At 40.0% G+C, this 20505-nt stretch overlaps 1 protein-coding gene across 2 annotated transcripts in view; it reads left to right on the plus strand.

Annotated features, from left to right (window-relative positions):
- The window catches only part of RAPGEF5 (Rap guanine nucleotide exchange factor 5), a 224282-nt gene that overhangs the window by 29498 nt on the left and 174279 nt on the right, over positions 1-20505 (plus strand). For both annotated transcript variants that reach the window (XM_027075113.2, XM_027075114.2), the window contains exons 2-5: positions 8742-8792; positions 10769-10875; positions 15498-15619; positions 17297-17465. In XM_027075113.2, coding sequence (XP_026930914.2) covers positions 8742-8792; positions 10769-10875; positions 15498-15619; positions 17297-17465 — 449 coding nt within the window. The remainder of the gene's footprint in view (positions 1-8741; positions 8793-10768; positions 10876-15497; positions 15620-17296; positions 17466-20505) is intronic.

Raw genomic sequence — 20505 nt, forward strand, 5'->3', positions numbered from 1 at the left:
GCACAGCTGTGTTCCAATAAAACTTTATGAAAAACAGGTGGCAGCTGGGTTTGGTCTGCGGGCTGTAGTTTCTGGATTCCTGATCCAGATTCCCACCTGATTCATAGTATAGACAAAAGCTGTGGAATAGGCCAGGTGACCTCAGGATGTCTTTTCTGGTGCTTTAATTCTGAGGGTTTTGGTGTGTTTTGTATGAGTAACTGAGAAAGAAAAACTAGAAGACTAGGTTTTCGAAATTGCCCTTCTGCCAGAAGACTACATAATCACCTTTATTACTTTGTAGCTTTCAAAACTTCGTGTGTGAATTAACAAGAAACCTCTGAGAGACCAATTTATTCCCCAAGAGGGAAAGAAAGGTGGCTGCTCCAAGGTGTATTTCTTTCGCACATTTCTGACTTGCCAGTAACATAGTAAAAGAAAACTGAACATGTTTTCCTCTTGAAGACCCCACACAAAGTGACTTAATGGCATTGTTTTTCACTACAAAGAAATAATTGGTGTTCCAGTGTATTTTTAAGTTTTAAAACAAGCACATAAAGAATCCAGTCTATAGAAGTATACTCTGGAGGCTCCTGGGTGGCTCAATCAGTTGAACATCTGACTAAGGGTTAGGTCTTGATCTCACGGTTCTTGGGTTCATGGGGCTCTGTGGGGACAGCTCAGAGCCTGGAGCCTGCATCAGATTCTGTGTCCCCCTCTCTCTCTGCCCCTCTGCCACTCGTGCTCACACTCTCTCTCCCTCAAAAGTAAACATTAATACACACACACATACACACACACACACTGTATATACTCTTGCTGCATAGTAAACCACTTAAAACAGAATTGAGAAGAGAAAGGAAGGTTGGTGGCAGTGGCATGGCAGAGGTGGCCATGGGTTTCATAGATTTGGAGGTGGTAATAGCACACTTAGCACTTGGCTTGAGATTCTGGAACATCAGGTACAGTGACCAGGGGAAGAGCCACCACTGGGTGGTCAGCCCCTGCAACATGCTGTGGAAAGGACTTGATTTGCAGAAGGGTTAAGTAAGTACTGGGGGTTGCAAGGCTGGTTGAGAAGAGATGGGAGACCTCTACAAATGGAGGCAGGAGGCAATGTATCTAGTGGCAGCTAAAGACAAGTGTTAGAAGGTTTGGGAAAGAGATTAGTCATGGGAGGCTCGGGGCTTACATGGGCTTCCTCCGGCATTTGTGTGGCTCACAGGAAGAGCAAGGTGTGGAAATGCAGAGAAATGCGGGGAGGAGAGGTCATGGCAAGGGCTTAGACACAAAAGTGAGAATGTGCACAGTTGGCAGAGTAAAAATCGAATGGTGGGCCTGGCTAGAGCAGAGGGTTTGTAGGGGAGAAGGGCGGCAGGGTATCGTCGATGGTATCCACTGCTTGAACACTCAGGGAGAGTAAGATGTGGATTTTAAATAAGTATTTAGTAAAGATAAGGTGATAAGCAAGATGTTTTAGGGAGATGAATCTGATTTGTGTGAAGGTGCTAGGGGTCCAAGTCGGCAGGGAGACAAGTAGGGTCATTCTGTTGTGCAGCCTGAGATAATCGGTGGTAAGGCCACATAGCATTTAGCAAAGACATAGAAGCTTGATTTTAAAATAATATTGGATTGTTTATTTGTGGGAAGGAGGAAGGCCATTACTTTTTTTTTCTTAACTTTTCCTTTTGAAATGATTCCAGACTCAGAATTTCTACAAATAGTGTAAAGAGTTCTCTTACAACCTTCATCCAGCTTCCCCAAATGTTAACATTTTATGTAACCATAGTACTTTTGGCAAAACCAGCATTCCTACTCAAAATAGACCTCATTTTGGTCTCCAGTTGTCCAGCCATGGTCCTTATGCTAGTGCAAGATCACACATGGCCTTTGGTTGTATTTCCTTTGGTCTCCTCCAACCTGGGAGAGTCCCTCAGTATTTCTTGGTCTTTGATAGTTTTGACAATTTTTGTGGAATTACAGTCGTAAATTGAAGTGTCCCTCCGTTTGGAGTTGTTTTCACATTGAATTCAGGTGTGCAGTTTTACAAAAATGTCATAAAAATGCCTTCCTCAGTGTATCCTTTCAGCAGGCAAATGATGTCAGTATGTCTCATGATTGGTGATAACTTTTATAAATTTGGGTCAGGTCTGCCATGCTCCTGAAAAGTTACTCTTTTTTGGCTCCATACTCATTAGTGTCTTGTGAGAAGCCACTTTGACACTTTGCAGACAGCCTGTATATCACACTTGTGTCCACTAATTTTGGCATCCACTGATTTCTTTCTTTTCTGCAACATTCAGTACTGTGATATTTGCCTAATGGTGATTTTGTTTTCCTCTTACTGAATTTAGTAATTGGAGTTATTCTGTAAGGAAGACTGTCCACACTCCCTCCACCCCTCTTGACTCAACATTTGTTTATTCAATCATTTATATCCATATGGACTCGTGGGTATTTATTCTGCGGGTTATAATGCAACACTTTGATTATCTTGCTGCTCCTGTTGTCTTGGTGGGAGTGTCTCCATGTTGGCTGCTGGGAAAAGGGTTCATCTTGGAGTCCAGATGTGACTCAGGGGGTTGATGTTAGTACACGAAGGGAATTCAGTAACAAGTGGAGATAAGTAAGCTTGCTAATTTAACTGTTCCAAAATCGTTAGGGACTTGATTCCTAAATTTTAAAGGCTTTCCTGTGATGGCATTAACCAAAGCTCACCGTGTTAGGTAGAACTATTCCCTTGCTTGTAAATGCAGCAAGAAGAAAGATTTTCCCAAGAACTGAATAAAAACCAAGTTGATGACACATTAGGGTTTGTTTCTGTTGCACCTGTTGTGTATGTTTTCCCAGAAGCTGCTGGTTCTTGCTGATTTATTTCCCTAGGCAGGCAAGATTTTGAAATATTTATAAGTATTCCTAGAACCCACTTTAATTTTCTCCTTCAGGTTTTAAGTGGGGCAAACATGTTTACGTTAGAAGAGAGTCCTTTAATAATGGGAAGTAAAAATTAAGTGTAATGCTACAGATGCCATTTAAAGGGTATGCCTTTTCAGAAGGGGTGTAGGTCCTGCACTTTTCTGCAGCCACGAAGGTAACTTGGCTCAGGGCTGTGTCTGAGATGGGGTATATATAACACACATAACACAAACGGGTACAAGGTGGTCTTTCCAGAAACACTGGCTCTTTGTTTTTACATGAGACAGACAGAGAAGCTCACCCAGAGATGCCTGTGCTGTTGGTCAACAGACTTGTACTTCTACTCTGTTCTAAACTCAGCCGGGCCTGCGAGGGAGGTGATGTTTGAAGAGTGCTCCAAGTCTCGTAGTTGACGTGGATGGTGAGAGGTTCAAATCGCCAATTCTAGCCACTCATTGGCACAGTGGTTGCACAATAGAACCACCTGGGGAGCTTGGCAAAAACCACCCAGGTCTGGCTTCTAGAGGTTCTAATTCTGTGGTCTGCGGTGGGACATGAACACCTGATTCATTTTTCTCTTTAGTTTCTCAGATGGCTCTGGTAGACATCCAGAGTTGAGAACCATTGGATCTAGTGCTATGTGTGATTTCTAAATGCAGTGAGATGCACTCATTTGTCATGTGGCTTTTGAATCATCACAGTCTATGTTATAAGAGACACCTATGGAGCAGTGACTACAGAGGGGTGTGGGCTGCAAACTTGGGTAAATTTCTTAACCTCTTTAAGAGTAGTTCTTTCATCTGCAAAATAGAATTAATAGTATCTACCTCATAGTTTTTCATGGATTAAGTGGTATGTTGCATGTAAAATACTTAGCACAATGTCTAGCATATGGTAGAAACTCAATTACTATTGAATAGCATGAAGCATATTATAGCAGAGTGGTGGCTTTGGAATCAGTCACTTTTGTTTCAGTCCTGACTCTAACTTTCCAGCTCTGGGACTTGAAGTAAATTTCTTAATTTCTCTGTCAGGCCTCTTTTCTGTGAAAAACATGAATAGGTGGGTGCAGTTACTATTAAGGGAAAGAGCTCAAGACAAAGGAGGTGCTCAGTGTTTCCATCACTTTTCCTTTCACTCTGCTTTCTTAACACCTCACGGGGCCTTGTGGAATAATACAGTTTTGAAAACATTATTGACTGTGTTGAGAAGGTGCTATTACACATGGCCTTTGTGGCTGTAAATGACTGGTGGGAGCACACCCCTTGGAGCCCTGAAGAAATGGTTGTGGACCTGACCCTTGACGAGAGCTTGCAGAGGGACGGTGTTGGGCCCTCCCCATGCTTCCCTTTCAGCAATTGGCTCGTGTCTCCAGCTTGCATAATGCCTAACTTGTGATGCTGTGTAATTCTCAAGCCCACATACTGGCTGGAGTTCTGTCCCTTTTACCTTGATTGGGCTTTGATTGACCTGGAATTGTTACCCTGGGGCTTAAAAAGGACCCACAGTCTTAGAACTCTACTGGACAGCCTGCTAAGTCACAGCTCTGGTTGTTTCAGTCACTAGTAGTCTCTTAATGTAGGGACCCTCCAGTAACTTAGGAAGCTTTTTGGTTTCCTAGGATTGTTAAGTAATGTAAGTGTGCTCATTCCACTTTGATGTCTTCATCTTCTACTTGATCACCCAGAATAGGGAAAAGACAATGGTTGAAGGTGACAGAAACTTATGTCAGGAACTGAATTCTCAAGGCATTAATACATTTGATAGCTCTTAATCGTTCCTCTTTGAAATAGAGCAGGTCGTGCTTCTGTGGGGATTGAAATGATTCACTCTTTCTTGTTTCTTTTCTCTCTCACCTTGGTCACCTAAGCACTTCACCTCAATCTAAGAGAGTTTTAAGGCATATCATTTAAGAGATGATAAAAAAAAAATGTGCTGTAAGTCTATCATACAGTATAGTAAGATATTTTCACTGACTCTGGAATGAGTTCTGTCCTTGGTTCAGACTCAGCATTTTGGGCCATTATACTTTAACTTTAGTGAACACCTAACTTGAAAAAAAATGAAGGTAATACATGATAGCTAACCAATTACCCTTTTGAGTTATGCCATTATTTTTTTTAGTAGAAGTTCATTTGTGAATATTAAAGGGTTGCAGTTTTCTAATACATGTTTAAAATATGAAAAGTATCTGCCTGGAATCATTTAGGGAATCATTTTCCATGGTTCACTCAAGTGGGAAGGAGAAGAAATAAATTTGAATTAAAATCTAATTTTATTTATTTATTTATTTATTTATTTATTTATTTATTTATTTAGAGAGCATGTGCACACAAGCAGGGGAGAGAGAGAGAGGGAGAGGGAGAGAGAGAATCTTAAGCAGGCTCCACAACCAGTGCAGAGCCCAACGTGGGGCTCAGTGTGACAATGGTGAGATCATGACATGACCCTAACTCAAGAGTCAGATGCTTAACTGACTGAGCCACCCACGTGCCCCAAGAGAGGGCCATTTAAATGGGACCATCCATCCAAGATTATAGAGTAAGTTGATGAGGAAATCAGGATCAAGGAAAAGAATTTATGGGTTTAAAGTATTCTTTAGGTCTTATGTGTTCTGGTAAGTGGATTTCTAGATCAGGAATCATATCATGTACATGTGTATGTTTGTGGAAGTTCCCACAATGCCTGGCAAGGAGCTCAGTAGGTGCTTTGTAAATGAGAAATGAATGGAAGTTAGTTGCGACAGGAAGGGTCCGATAAAGCCCTGGAACTCCGAGAGGAGAAATAAAACCAAGGGATTCAAAGATGGAATGAAAACAGCTGATGGTATATTAGGCAAAGAATATCGAAATGGAGAGGGGTGCAGTTTTAAGGGTGTTCTTGTGACAGATACTCTTTCAGGTAAATGTTGGAGAGCAATCCACGAGGTGATTTAGAGCAGTGATGCTCAGATTCCTAGAAGTTGCCCCCACCATTCCTCTGATAAAATTACATCATTTCCCAATACCTCTTAAAAACGAGGTGATGGAGGGGTACCTGGGTGGCTCAGTCGGTTAAGCATCCAACTTCAGCTCAGGTCATGATCTCATGGTCCCTGTGTTCGAGCCCTGTGTCGTGTTCTATGTCTGTCTCTGCCCCTACCCTGCTCATGTTCTGCCTCTCTCTCTCTCTCTCTCTCTCGAAAATAAATAAGCATTTAAAAAAAAATTTTTTTTAATGAGGTAATGGATAGACTATTCCATGTTTTTTTTTTCTATAGGTCTTTGACACTTGTTATTTTGGGTCAATACCAGCAACTGACAAAAAGCGGTCTCTGAAGTACAGAGTTATGGTAGTTGTTTTAAGTTGAACACCTCAGAACTTTAGAGTGTTATGAGGAGCTCTGTGGTTTCCTGGAGCCCAGCTGAGTTTGAGAACAGCTTTCTCAGAGCTTTAATGAAACAAAGCCCTCCTGGGACCAGTTAAGCGAGTGCTTCATAGGAGTTGCTGACAACAAATGTAGGTATTGTGTTCTGGAAAAGGCAGTTCTTGTTAAGTTGCTCTTGTCGATTCCCTGTGGACTAGTAGCTTATCTGTTACTGTTATCTAGTCAGCATGGAAGAATCTCCTGGCTTTATTTACTCACCTTACCAATCTTTTGAAACCAGCCATCCACAGGGAAGTTTCTGTGAAGTAGGATTGTGTGAGTGTAACACTAGTGTTGAGACACCAGATTTAGGTTGGCAGCTGAAAGAAAGGAAGTGGTTTGCTTTCTCCTCTGAATGTGTCCCTACCTAGCTCTTGAGAACTTGTTTCTACCTAAAAGCTTTCTTTCTTTCTTTCTTTCTTTTTTTAAAAACTGAATCATGTGAAGTAGTTGCTTTTCTGAGCTGATTCAGGCAATTAGATGAGTAACAAACACTGTCAGTCCTGGCCTGCCAGATTGATTTTTAAAAGTCTGTTTAAGGGGGAAAAGAAAAAATCACTTACGATGATTCATCTTGAAATGATAAAGCTAGTGCATATGCAAATTTTAAATTGTTTGGTATTTCAATAAGTGAATATATTACGTAGGCCCAGACGACAGAAGGCCTGAGAAGGGCTGATTTGGAGCGTGTATAGACGACACCAGAAGGGGTGGGTGGATGTTTTATTTTAAGACCTGGGGATTAAAAATGGCCTATCTACCTTTGTGAATTTCCTTTCCTTTGAAGCCGCAGCAAATCTTTAGCAGAATATACCGATTGGCATTTCTGAATAGAGTCTATATATTCATTTCAGTTTAATTAAGATAAGTAATATGGGAGGCATGTGCAGTGGGGAAGATGCAGAATGGGAATTCTGTCTTAGGTTAAGGTTTGGATGCTGGAAAACCATGACTGGCAGGGAATGTTTTGTAATTTAGCAAATGATCCTGAGAACTGGAGGCGGCAGACTAAAGACTATGGGATCTGAAAAGGCAGCAAGCCTTGGAATAGAGGTGTAAAGAGCTTTTAAACATAGGTTGGGAGCTCAGTAAATGTTAGTTGCTCTGTTCTTTTTCTCCTACCACAATGGGAAATGATAGTAGTTTTCTATTGTGCTGAAGCATATGTGGGTGATGGTGCGGCTTACTGGATTGTTAGGTAGGGAAAATTAGCTCCCACAATTCAAATCATTCAGCAGATACTTAATGGATAGATGTAAATATCTCGAAAGAAATGATTTATTTGTGTGCAAGGTTGTGTGCTAGTGCTGTGAAAGCAAAGCCCTATAAACTGCCAGCACTCCCTCAAGGAGCTTAAGGATGAGTTAGGCAAATGCACACAGAGAACGACAGCCAACAGCCCAGAGCATCCGGGAGCTGCCACATGACTAGTAGAGAGAAGCAGAACTGTGAAGAGGGACAAACCCCAGTGGACTGGGACAGGGGGAGGCGCTTCATCCAGGAGGTGACTGCACGAAACCTGGACTTCAGAGTCAGGTGGGGAAAAAAAGGGCACTGGGTGGCTAAGTTGGTTGAGTGTCCACCTCTTGATTTCAGCTTAGGTCATGATCTCATGGTTCATGAGATCATCTTGGGCTCTGCACTGACAGCGCTGAGTGTGCTGGCAATTCTGTCTGTTTCTCTCTGCCCCTCTCCCATTTGCTCTCTATCTCTCTCTCTCAAAATAAATAAGTAAACATTAAAAAAAAAAGACTAAGTCCAGTGGGATCCAGGGAAGTGTCAAGAAGGTGGAGGACTCTGTAATGTGGAGAATGGTGTGAGCCCAGGCAAGTAGGAATGGGGGCCTCTCCTGATGAGTGGGTCTTGTCATGGAGGGAGGTGGAAGGAGAATCCTGGAAACCTGTTGCAGGCAGACTGTGCTGGTTTGGATTAACTCACATAAGCAGTTAGAGATGCACTGTAAGTCAAGGGGGCAACTTGGGGGCATTTGTTGAGTTGAGGTTTGCAGGATGGCCTGTGGGGGCATGACCAGAAGGCAGGGAGATCCACTGAGAAGCTGAGGCAGCAGTTCAGATGTATAGTGGTGAACGTCTGAGTGAGTGGGTGAAAGAGGAAATGAAAAGGAAAGGAGAAACAGAATCAATATCACATGGAGATTAAATGACAAGTATGAAAACATCCCAGTCTTTTTAATGTGCTTCTTAAAGTTAGATGAGATGCTATTCAAATGGAATAATCTGTCCCATTTGAATGAATGCCGACCAGATGGTTACACTGAATGAGAATAAAGACGTTAATCCTCTATGGCCTATGACTTGAGATTTAAACACGTTTTTTGGCTTGGACAATTGCTGGGCCTGCCATGTTGCAGACATAGTCTCTTACAGTACAAAGATTTGTTTGGTTCTAATTGTTTTTCCTCTTCTTTCTTTCAAAATAGACTCTATCGAGAAGAATTTCCAATCCATACCTTGAGCACACTCCTTCCCAGGTATGATTCTTTTCTCTTACTGCATTTTCTGAAACGATGATTTATAAATCCTGGTGTAGACTCTTCTAGGTATAGCCCTTGGCTTTGCTCCTAGGCAGGCCGTCTCCCTCACCTGGGGATGACACAACTGAAGGTGTTTGAGATGCTCTGATAATTGTGGCATGGTGCAAGATGTTCACCAGATTGGAAAAAAGTATTTTCCAATCTTCCAAGTCCTTACATAAATGCAGAGTTAATACATAATATATATTTTTCGATTTGTTGTGTTGATATCCGCTATTTTAAAAATACTGTGTGTCTATTTTACACAGAAACCTTTGTGTAAAAGGGGATTATCTTTATAGTTACCTAATAATATAATATCTCTGTATGCTCATTGGAAAAAGATGAGGAAGACTTCATTGTGTTACATTTAAAAATCGGTTGGCAGAGGTTTTTTGTTTTGTTTTATTTTTTGTTTTAAAAAAATTTTTCTTTTTTTAATGTTTATTTATTTTTGGCAGAGAGAGAGTCAGAGCATGAGCAGGGGAGGGGCAGAGAGAGAGGGAGACACAGAATCCGAAGCAGGCTCCAGGCTCTGAGCTGTCAGCACAGATCCCCGACGTGGGGCTCGAACTCACAGACCGCAAGACCATGACCTGAGCCAAAGTCGGACACTCAACCGACCGAGCCACCTAGGCGCCCCTGTTTTTTGTTGTTTAAGAGTAACAAGAGACTTGTGATCATTGTGAGGTCTGGAACTTTTGGGCCTTATTCACTACTATATCCCCAGCTTCTAGAATGGGGCCTGGTAGCTGCTCATCAAATGGTTTTTGAATGACTGAGTGAATGAATACTGGTACCTTGTCAGAACCCATCAAGTGTCAGCTGACCTGTACCTCTTTTAGGGAAGTACTGTCTGTCATCTGACTTGGTGTAGAGTTTTCATGCGTTTTTTTTGTTTGTTTTTTAATATACAGTTTTAACATGTTAAAAATAAATAACTTCCTGCCATTCTCACTTTGTTACCAGGCTGTATTTGGGAGGTGATAATAGGAATACTAGAGAAGCATAAGATGGGGTTGAAGTGTTCCCTGTCAAGACATAGTCAATATATTATCCATCGGTTTGCTTCAAGAGAAGATATAAAATATTTTACAGATGCACAATTGTGTAGGTGCAGAAAGAGTTCACCAAGAAACAAGTAAACACCTGTAAGCACGCATCCCCAGTATACATTGATTTTCAAGAACCTTTACTTATGAAGACTGTTCATTTTTACTTTGCTTCTTTTGTGAGGTAGCATTGTACTATGGAGGAAGGTGCCAATTACAGAGAAAGAAGGTAGGTATATAAAGTAGGACGTAGAGCTCTCTAGATCTAAGGAATAGCCTCCTTCAACCTCCCAGAATCGGAAATACATACGGATGTGTTAGGAGATTCAAAAGGAAGTTAAATAAAATTTTCATCAGCTAGGTGGAATCATGAAGTAGGTGAAACCAGAATGCTTGGAATTAACTATGAGCTCTGCAGCTGAGTGAAGCTTAAAAGCAAAGCAGACCGTAGCCCTATCGCATTGTGTCAGAGTGTGAGATGTTCACCAGATAGGAAAAAATTACTATCCTCTCTTCCAAGACTTTTACATGAATGCATTATCAATATGGCAGAGTCATATGTTATAAATATTCTTCCATTTGCTGTATTAATAGAAACAGTGTTTTTTAAAAAAAAATTGATAATTTGCTCTGGAAACTTCATATAAAAGATGATTCATGGCTAAAGCAGTTTAGCATTTGGAAAATAGTTATTGTAGCTTTAATAGCACAAGTGGACCAATTGCAAAAATAAAATAGGCAGTTGTTTGTAGTTACGTAGGCTAAAATGTTTTAAAATTAGGGAGGTGGTCATGATTTTCTTTCATGTATAGTATGCTGTTGGCAGCTCACAAATTATATTATTCTGAATCTACAGAGAATATTTGTCCTTTTCCATTTTAGATTTATGGAGAGAATTCTTCTTGTGCGGGAAGAGCATTGAGGAATATTATTATTGTTCAGGCTGCTGACCTGATAAAAGACAGAGTGAACCTCAAGGGATTTTACAGGTAACACAGTTTCCTAACACCTTGTCAGAAATTCTCCTTGAGGAGAAAAAAAACAAAAACAAAAAACCCAAAAATGTGATAAAATGATAAAGTTGATCACAGAGAGATGGGCTATATCAGTGCTGGGAGGGTTTGGTTGAAGTGTCCTTTTGGGGTACTGGTGGTGGTTTTCCTTTTAGTTAAATTCAGCTGAGTATTTGCTAACAGGAGACTCCTGGTTCTGAAGTTAGGGTGTGGAATCTCCAGCAGCAGGTGTGGATGAGTTCCTCAGAGACTCTCTGCTCTGCTTCCTCTGAAATGTGATGTTTTATAAGATTTTTATTGGGCATGTGCTATAATGCGACTTCAGTAAATATAGGTCCCCTCTTCAGGAATCTTACCAAGGCTTTTTGAGGACTTGTTGCGGGCCCATGGGAGAGGGGAACTTGTGCTCTAAGTTGCCAGGTGAGGATGAGCCCCTCCTCAGGCCCTGCAAGGAGGGGGAAGGGCAGGTCCAAAGAGCTGGCATTTCTCTGCCTTGGCTTGTGAATAAGGGGGTGGGGGTATGAGAGTAAATGGATGGGCTAATGGTCAGTTTTAAAGCAGCTGGACTAAGAATGGTCACTTAGTAAGTTTAGAACACATTTTCATTCATGGAGCCATTTGAAGAAAAAACAAAAGTAAATTGTCAGCTTTTTATTTTGTCAAGTAAAGGTATTAAGCCATATCAAACAATACCAAATTAAAATGATAAAAATTGAACAAAAAGAGAAAACTATGGCATTTATTACCATTATTTTTTCTTACTGAAAAGATTGCAATATATCACAAAGAACAGGAAGAGTACTCATAAAAAATGTTACCAAAAAAAAGTAGGAAAGATCCTCAGAATAAAGGATATTTCTTTAAGCTAACTCAGCTTTATCACAAATTCATTGTAATATTCCTGTTTTTTCCATTTGTCACAGTTGAGAAAAATTTCATCATGGCATGGGTTTGGGGGATAGTGATTCTCAACCTGTTTGAGTAAGAAGACTCCCATTTTATTGAGACATGACTGAAAATGCACAATTCTTAAGGGTACAGCTTGAGAATTGTTAATTATTATATACACCTATGTAACTATTATCCACACCTTAGATAGTTCCTTCATGTTCTTTTCTAGTCACTAACTATCCCATGCTACCAACTTCTTCCTAATCAAACACTTGGCAGAAACTGTTTTCTGAGGCACCATTGAGCAAGGGTAGGAGGGAGGGTGGGAAAACTATAATGAATTATTACTTTAAAATCCCATATTTAATTAACCACATTAGTATATACATAGGTCTTGAAAAACATGACCCACGTTAGACATGATGTGTTCTGTTGACAAAACATGTTGTGTATATGGACTCATGAACCTCTTGAAAAAAGCTTCCCCTCCCCGCTATAAGGAAGTCATAGTCCAAGGTCTGAGAACCTTTCGTTGAGAGCCCAGGCCAAGTAGACAACAACAGGGGGGAAGAGAGGCTGCAGTCATGGCTAGACTGCTTCACATAGAGCCTTTGTAATTTTTTTTTTAACAGATATCAATTTGAAATCCATCTGATTTTTTTTTTTTTCATTTTTTAAAAACTAAAACAGGGTGGATAAGTCTTTGGTCTAGTCTTAAGCAGGCTCTTAGGATTCATTTTACCTACCACACAAGGCTATGTGTAAGATCTGTCATTGTCCTCAGGTTCTTTATGTGGTCTCCATGGATATAGAAGGGAAAAAAGCATTGGGAGATATACATTAATAAGGTTCATGGAAAAGAACCATCCATGCCACTTAGAACATATTTAGGGTTCAGTGGGAGTAGAAAGGGGAGAGAGCATGTGCTGTGCTATTTCAGATTCCCAGTGGTTGGGCCAGGACTTCTTATTTTTAATTAACCAAGGATTTAATTAGTGCCTTGGGTTTAAAGATAAAGTGCTAATATGGTTGCCTAGGATGAGTCCTTTTCATTTGGTAGTAAATCAAGGTAAGGTGTTCCCCATGTACTACATGAGAATTACTTTCAAAATGTTGAGATGTTTTCTATTGCTTTTGCACTCGAAGAAAAATCATATTGGTTTCTGAGACTTCAAATAGGTCTCTAAATACCATCACCCCATTTACATTTGAGATTAGGGTCCTGTCTGCAGTACCGTGAATTAATTGCTAAAAATGCAACTGGAGGCAGAAGGAGACCAGGAGAAATCAAATTTTCAGCTCCAGAAATGGGTCAAATTAATGTTTTGTTGTAACAGCCACACTGGCCTCATAGCTAATCACCTCCATATGGAATGTTCCCACCTAGTGTTGCAACTGTAGTTAGATCTACATGTACCACCAACGGTTTCTGGATTCAGTACAAGACTTGAGATTGCTGCCTTCCATGCATACCTTTTTTTCCTCGCTGCTCTCCCCTAAGTCCTGTAGGTTTGGGTATGGGAGCTGGATTGTTGCAGACCTGGCCAGCAAGTCAGGGGAGTGGGAGTTCAATGCAGGGGCACCTCACCTCATTTTGTTTGCTTTGGTGATGTTAATAGTGTTTATCCCTATCCCTAATGGTGTGTTCCCTGGTGTAGATGGATTAATGAAGGATATTTGAAACATAATTTGATAAAGTTGGGGGTAGAGAAGAAAGGGATCATGGGCAACTGAAACCATAGCTTGCTGGCTGGGGGTTGGGGGAGCTCTTATTAACTAGCGTTGTCATGGCAATATCCTGTTTGGGAATATAGACTCAGCCCTTCTGCCCAAGACAGAGTGAGCCCTTCCCATGGAGAAGGTAGAGCAGGGGAACTGGGGCTCCCAGCATCACCTGGGCCCCATCCAGCCATACTGCATCAGAATCTACACATTAACCAAATCCCCCATGTGCTTCTAAACACACTTTTGAGAAGCCCCAGTCTAAGAAACTTCTTCCCCATCATCTGCGAGCAAGCAAACGTATTCATCCACCTAGTCACCTTTTGCAAGTTGCCTCTTTAGTTTGTTAGTAAATGTTTGGTTGTGTCCTATTCCAGGTGAGAACAGACTGAGGACTGGATTGTTCTGAGAAAAGGATTACAATAATACAGTGTTTAAATCCCTGGGATAAAAGTACTTTACAAGCCCAAAGATGCTGGCTAATTGACAGAGGCGTTGAGGAATTGATTAACACTTTGAGCCTTTAACATAAAAGGTGTCTTATAGAATTAGAAGTTAATATTGACTGTTTTGTCTAATTGCCTAGTTTATTGCAATCTGTTTTCTCTTTTTTCAGAAAACATCCATTTATTTGACAGTTAATCTTTCTAATGTCTTAAAGCTAACCTCCAAGTGAACATGTCTGGTGTTGCCCTAATCACCTTAGAGTACCTTTCAAATAGTGGCACTTTACCAAAAAAAAAGTTAGACTTACCCAAGCTGGGATATTTGTTGAAATATCTTAGCAGAGGGGCTCAGTTGGTAGAGCTTGTGACTTGATATTTGGGGTTATGAGTTCAAGCCCCACATTGTGCATAAAAAAAACTCAAAACCCCAAAACCAAATATCTCAGTAAGAAAAGCTTATTTTTCCTTCACACCTGAAAATACGACATCTCATGGCAATACGTTTCTGTTTTAGGAATAAAATATTGACATGTTTTGGTTCTTAAATACCAAACATTGAATAAAGATAACCATTTACATGATACATTTTTTTAAAAGAAACATCTTGGTGACTTTTTTTTAAGGGAGAATAATTTTCAGTGAGACTTTTGCAAATGAAAAACCCTATTTCAGGAACTTGTCTTCTTGTGGTTTTTCATTTGAGGCTGATAAAGATGGAAAAGTGGCATGAAAATACTGCTTGCTTGTAGTGCCCAGATTGGGGCATTCTTCAAATGCAGTTGTGGATCTTAAAACAGATTGCAGAGGATATTTTTGCATATGTGGTGAGTGGAGTCTATCACACACAGCTGGGTTTATGGGTTTGTGATCTAGGCTGCATGGCCATATCCCTTAGACTATATTGAAAAGATTAATGGTCATATTTATTGTTCTTGGAGACAAATTTGAGGATTTAATCTGTAGAGTAGCAAACAAAACTCTTTAGCACTCTCTATGGTCCCAACTTTGAGTTATCTTGGAATTAATTGGTTCTCAAAAGACTGGATAAGAATCTATAAAGAGTTGAACAAAAGTTGATCGCCATCACTTTTTGAGGTACTTGTTTTACCAAGGCAGAAGCATTATCTTTATATAAAGGATTGCTAAATTTATTCCTTCATTTATTCAAACGTGTATTGAGAGCTTACCTGTGTATCTGAACTGTTGTAATTGTTGGGGTCTAACGGTGAGGTATATACATAGTTGCTGATATCTTGAAAATGATTCTGAAGTGAGGAAAGCAGATAGTATTCATTTGGAAAGATGTACAGTTACTAAATGTTGGGTGATTGAAGCAAGAGTATAAGAGGATATGATTCCAAGTGTTCCTGAGGAAGTGATATTTCAGCTGAAATTGGAAAGATGAATAAGAGGTGCCGATTCATTATTATTGAGTCGCTTGTTTAAAAAAGCTTATGAAACGGATGATATTAAATATCAATTATTTGGCAAATGAGTTGCAACGATGTCTTAACCATGAATGGCTTCCCTTTTGTTCAGGAGGAGCTGTGTTGGGTCAGAGCTGGTAGACTGGCTTCTAGAACACTGTCCCTTTGTCCAGTGCAGATCTATGGCCATAGGGGTCTGGCAGCTCCTACTGGATATGGGAATTATGTTATCAGGTTAGTATCATATGTTTTGAAAGCACAGAGCATTATTTTATTAAGCTACCAGAACAAAATTTACTTGAATTTTCTAGAGGGTGTTACAATCTGGATGGAAATTGCTTTTGCAGGTAAATGTTTGCATTCTCTCATATTTTGTAAATAAAAGTGACCAGTCATCTTTTGACGGTTATTTTGCACATCTTTTATAAAAATAATTAGGTACTTGCTGATTCACAGACTACTACCTGTAAGAGTTTTTCCCTTACCTTCTCCTCTACCCAAAAGGCTCCTAACAGATTTTTTTGTTTTGTTTTTTAAATTTTAAATGTTTATTTATTCTTGAAAGAGAGAGAGAGAGAGAGAGAGAGCGAGCAGGGGAGGGACAGAGAGAGAGGGAGACACAGAATCTGAAGCAGGCTCCAGGCTCTGAGGTGTCAGCACAGAGCACGAACCACAACATCATGACGTGAGCCAAAGTCAGACACCTAACCGACTGAGCCACCCCGGTGCCCCTCAGTTGTTTTTTTTTTTTTAATCAGAGACATCTTTAGTTGCTCTAAATGTGTGATTTGTCTAGGTGTACTTAGAATAATTATCAGAAACTGATTTTATGAGTGGAATGTGTATGCCATTTAATTGACTAATCATGAACAATTAGAGATATGACCTATGAAAATTAGCTGTTTAAAAAGAGCACAAAATTGATGTTAACCAGCAACTAAAATAGATGGCAGATATCTCTTTTCCTAATTGAGCCCTGGGAATTGAAGAATTAGAAGTCAAGCAATCCAGATTCTTTATTTGGCTCTATCATGAAGGTTCTAGTTAGTCACTAGGAAGACCCTTTTTCCCTCTAAGTAATAAATCTTGAGGGTCAGAGAACATAGTAAGGTTGAGAAAGGCATACCCCACGTGCCAGTGTGCAAGAGGAGTACAGATGGGGATGTGGGTGTAATTTCAAGGCATTATTAACACCTAGCACCTGATACTCTCACATTGAAAATCAGTGACTATCTTTGAAGAATGTTACCTGCTTGCTTGTGAGGTTCATGTTAGTGGTGAGCAAAAAAAATTAAGTGTTAATGTATTTTTGGATCAGTCCTTGATTTCTTTTAAAACACCCTTGGTAGCATTGATATTTTTTGCTAGATAATTCTTAGTTGTAGGGGCCTGTCTTGTACATACAGGATGTTTAGCACCAGATGCCAGTAGCACCCTCTAGTAATGACAACCAAAAATGTCTCCAGACATTGCCAAGTGTCCCTTGGGGGCACAGTCATTACTCCCCCTCCCACCCACCCAATTGAGAACCACTGGTTTGAAACTTGTCATAGTGTTACACTTGTGTATCACTAACGTAATTAAACGTATTAGTTTGCCTTGGGACATGTAAAAAAAAATTCTCCCCACTTTTCGAATTGCTACTGATTTCACCTGTCTCTGAAGCACATAAGTCATAAAATACATATGAAGATGCTGGCTAAGGCCTCAAGTAATAAAAATTGGGTTGGTCAGTAAGTCCCCTTTAATTCAGTGGGATTGTAAACATGAATGGACTTAGAATATATAATTATAGTCCTTCCCCTGGGTTCTCATAATAATTAGTAGGGCTTTCAATTTATTATTTGGTTTATGACTCTCTTAATAATATACTTTGAGAAACGGACCCACCCCTTTTTTTGTTTCCAACAGTGGACCAGAATTTATACTTTCAAGATACCTACGTTTTCTACCAGTTTTCATCTGATGAATGTAGCTATTTGTACTGTGAATTTGAAAGAGAAGAAGAATGGCAGAATGGTGTCAAACTTTTACTGCAACTTGTGCCTCTCATTCCTGCCAAAGCTGGCATCTGTGAGCTGTAAGTAGATGTTCTTTTTTGTTCCATTATAAAATTATATTCATTCAGAGAATGTTTACTGTCTCTAGAGACCGTGCCCTGCTCTTGAAGACCACTATCTCCTTGAGGAGATAGTTGTCCCATTCCCATTTCTCAGATGCAAGTTCAGAAAGGTAAAAGAGGGGCGCCTGAGTGGCTCAGTCGGTTAAGCGTCTGACTTCGAAGGTCATGATCTCACGCTTCGTGAGTTCAAGCCCCGCATCGGGCTCTGGGCTGACAGCTCAGAGCCTGGAGCCTGCTTCGAATTCTGTGTCTCCCTCTGTCTCTGCCCCTCCACTGCTTGCACTGTGTCTCTCACATTGTCTCAAAAATAAATAAACATTTTTAAAAAATTAAAAAAAAAGAAAGGTAAAAGAAATTGCTGGCAATTAAATCCAGCTAATAAATGACTGAACTGGTATTCAAATCCCAGAAGTTCATGCCTCACCAGCTGTACCACGAGCCGCTTCTGATTTAATCATCACTATATGAGTAGTGATCTAGATTAGGAATAAATACGATTTGGCTTAGATTGGACTAAAATAATAACTGACATATAATCCACTCTTCAAGTCGTGACTTTCCTAAGAAAGAGCTCAAAAACCTTTCTGAAAATAATCAAGAAGCAACATTTGGCAAATAAAACACGTGAATCACTATCACATGGTGATATTGAATCACTATATGATTAAAATGAATTAAAACTCATTAGAGAAGGCTTAGGAACAGGTCTTGAGTCCTGATATGGTGCTGCCTGACATGTCTTTGTTTCTCCACAGCATTCATGATATGCCTATTTCAGAATAATGTATTTCAGATTAAAATTTGCCATCAATAACTTTTACGTATTCTGTTTTCAAAATGTGTTACCATACGTACGGTTGACTGTCTCCCGTCTTGAGATGGCAGGGCGAGAGGTATTACTCTCATCTCATGGGTAGGAAGAGTAGGTTCAAAGAGAAACAGTCATCACAAAGATGAGTTGCTCTTGTTAAAAAAACAAAGACACTTAATACTGAACAGTTAATCCAGGCTTTTAGAAAAGAAGTAAGTGTTAGAATATTAATGAGACACTGTGCTAATAGGTTGATATTAGAAACACATTTTATGTTAGGAACTATGCTAACTGCTTTATATTTATTATTTCATCTTCAGATGAATTCTAGAACACCGTTCTTATTATCGCTATTTTGTAAGTGAGGAAATTGAGGCACAGAGGTCAGGTCACCTGTCTAAGGTCACACAAGTGGCACGTTGAGTGTTAGGGTTTGAATCCATGTCTGTCTAGCTATAACACCCATGCTTTGTAACACTTGCTCGAGTGTGTTCCAGGAGTTAGGGGGCCATTCTACCTCCCTCTTCTAAGACCTTGTAAACAGAAACTATAAAAATGTTAGACTGACTTGGGAATGGTTGTGAATTTACCACCACCACTGTGTATAGAGGACCTTGGAATGGTGAAGCAAAATTCAAACGTAATTCTTCCCTGAGTTTTCTAAGTATGGAAAATGTTCCTTAGCCATGATATGCTTTCAATGGAGGTAGAATTTCCTGAGCAAAGTCAAAGAACATTTTAATAAACTTTAACAAGCTTTCCAAGAGGGAGTGCTGTGCTTTTGAAGCTAGAAATGTCTGTGACGGGCTTGGACTCTGTGGGACTGGCATTCTCCAGCAGCTCTTCTTAAACACTTCCCATCCTGAACCCAACATGGAAGTGTGTGCAATCTCATGGGCATGCATAGGTTAACAGGGGCATAAGGGCAGCTGAAATAAACTTGCAAGCATTCCTCCTGATTCAGCTCTAACACTTTCTTCCCGACTTAGCAAGCAGACCGGAGATGACCTTGTTATGGGGAAAGCCTGAGTCTACTCTAGTTCTAAAAATTATTTTCAAAATTTTCCTAATATTAATTCCAGATTACTTGCAGTTTTTTGTCACCCCAGTCCCTGAACACAAATGTCATGCCTCTGGAGTTGAGAATCGCCGGAACATGTCTTGTTTATCAGCAGATATTTTTTTGTTGGTGGTGATGTGAACATGTGCATTAGGAGTGGCAATTCCTCTGGGGAAATTGTCATTGGGGAGCTATGGATCCATCTGTCCCATATTGTAAGTACTATTAAAAGATAAAATTAATGAACCACTGCAAGTCTATTCTGGAGGGAGATACATATGTATGTGTATGTATGTGTATATGTATATATGTGTGTGTGTGTGTATGTGTGTGTGTATATATATACATATGTATATATACACATATATACATATACATATATATATACACATATATACATATACATATATATATACATATACATAAATATATATGTAATGTGTGTGTGTGTGTGTGTGTACCATTTTTTCTATACTAGAATTCTAAGCCTACCTCTTAGGGTAAAATTTTTGGCCATATTTTGGAAAGGCTAGGTTTAGGTTATCCAGACTTGAAAAAAATTCTGGTCAGGGAAAAGGTGCCCAAGGACAATGTCTTCTTCAAGCTGTAATGGCACAGCCTTCGTGTGGCTTGATGCATGTGACCCCACGGTAACTTATGCTCTCATCTGGTGATCTCCATTCATTCTCACCTCTACCTCACACCTTTTTATTCCCTCATGCCCCTGTGATATTCTGCTCCTTCCTCTTCCTCTTTCCATTTCTAGTCAAATTCTACCCACCCCCCCCAAGGGGGAGCCCAAGTCCTACCTTGACCAAAAACTTCCACAATGTCTCCAGTTCATGTCTGTCTTAGTGTTTGTAACTTAGGTCTCTTCCTGTTTGCATCAAAAAATTTTTCCATTCTTCTCTGTCATTCTTAGGCCTGTGTTGTTCATTCTGCTCTGTTAAAACATTTTTATCCATTCTACTGAAATGCCCTCTAAAGTCCTCTTGATTCATTAATTTGCATTTTCCATTCACAAGCTGAAAATCCTGTCCTATGTTTCTTTTAATAGCCTTTTTGATATTTGAAGGCTATTCCGGTCTTTGTATGTGGTTTGGCGTCGGGTCCCTCTAATGTGCTAT

Source organism: Acinonyx jubatus, chromosome A2 (assembly GCF_027475565.1).
Source record: "Acinonyx jubatus isolate Ajub_Pintada_27869175 chromosome A2, VMU_Ajub_asm_v1.0, whole genome shotgun sequence".
NCBI lineage: Eukaryota > Metazoa > Chordata > Mammalia > Carnivora > Felidae > Acinonyx > Acinonyx jubatus.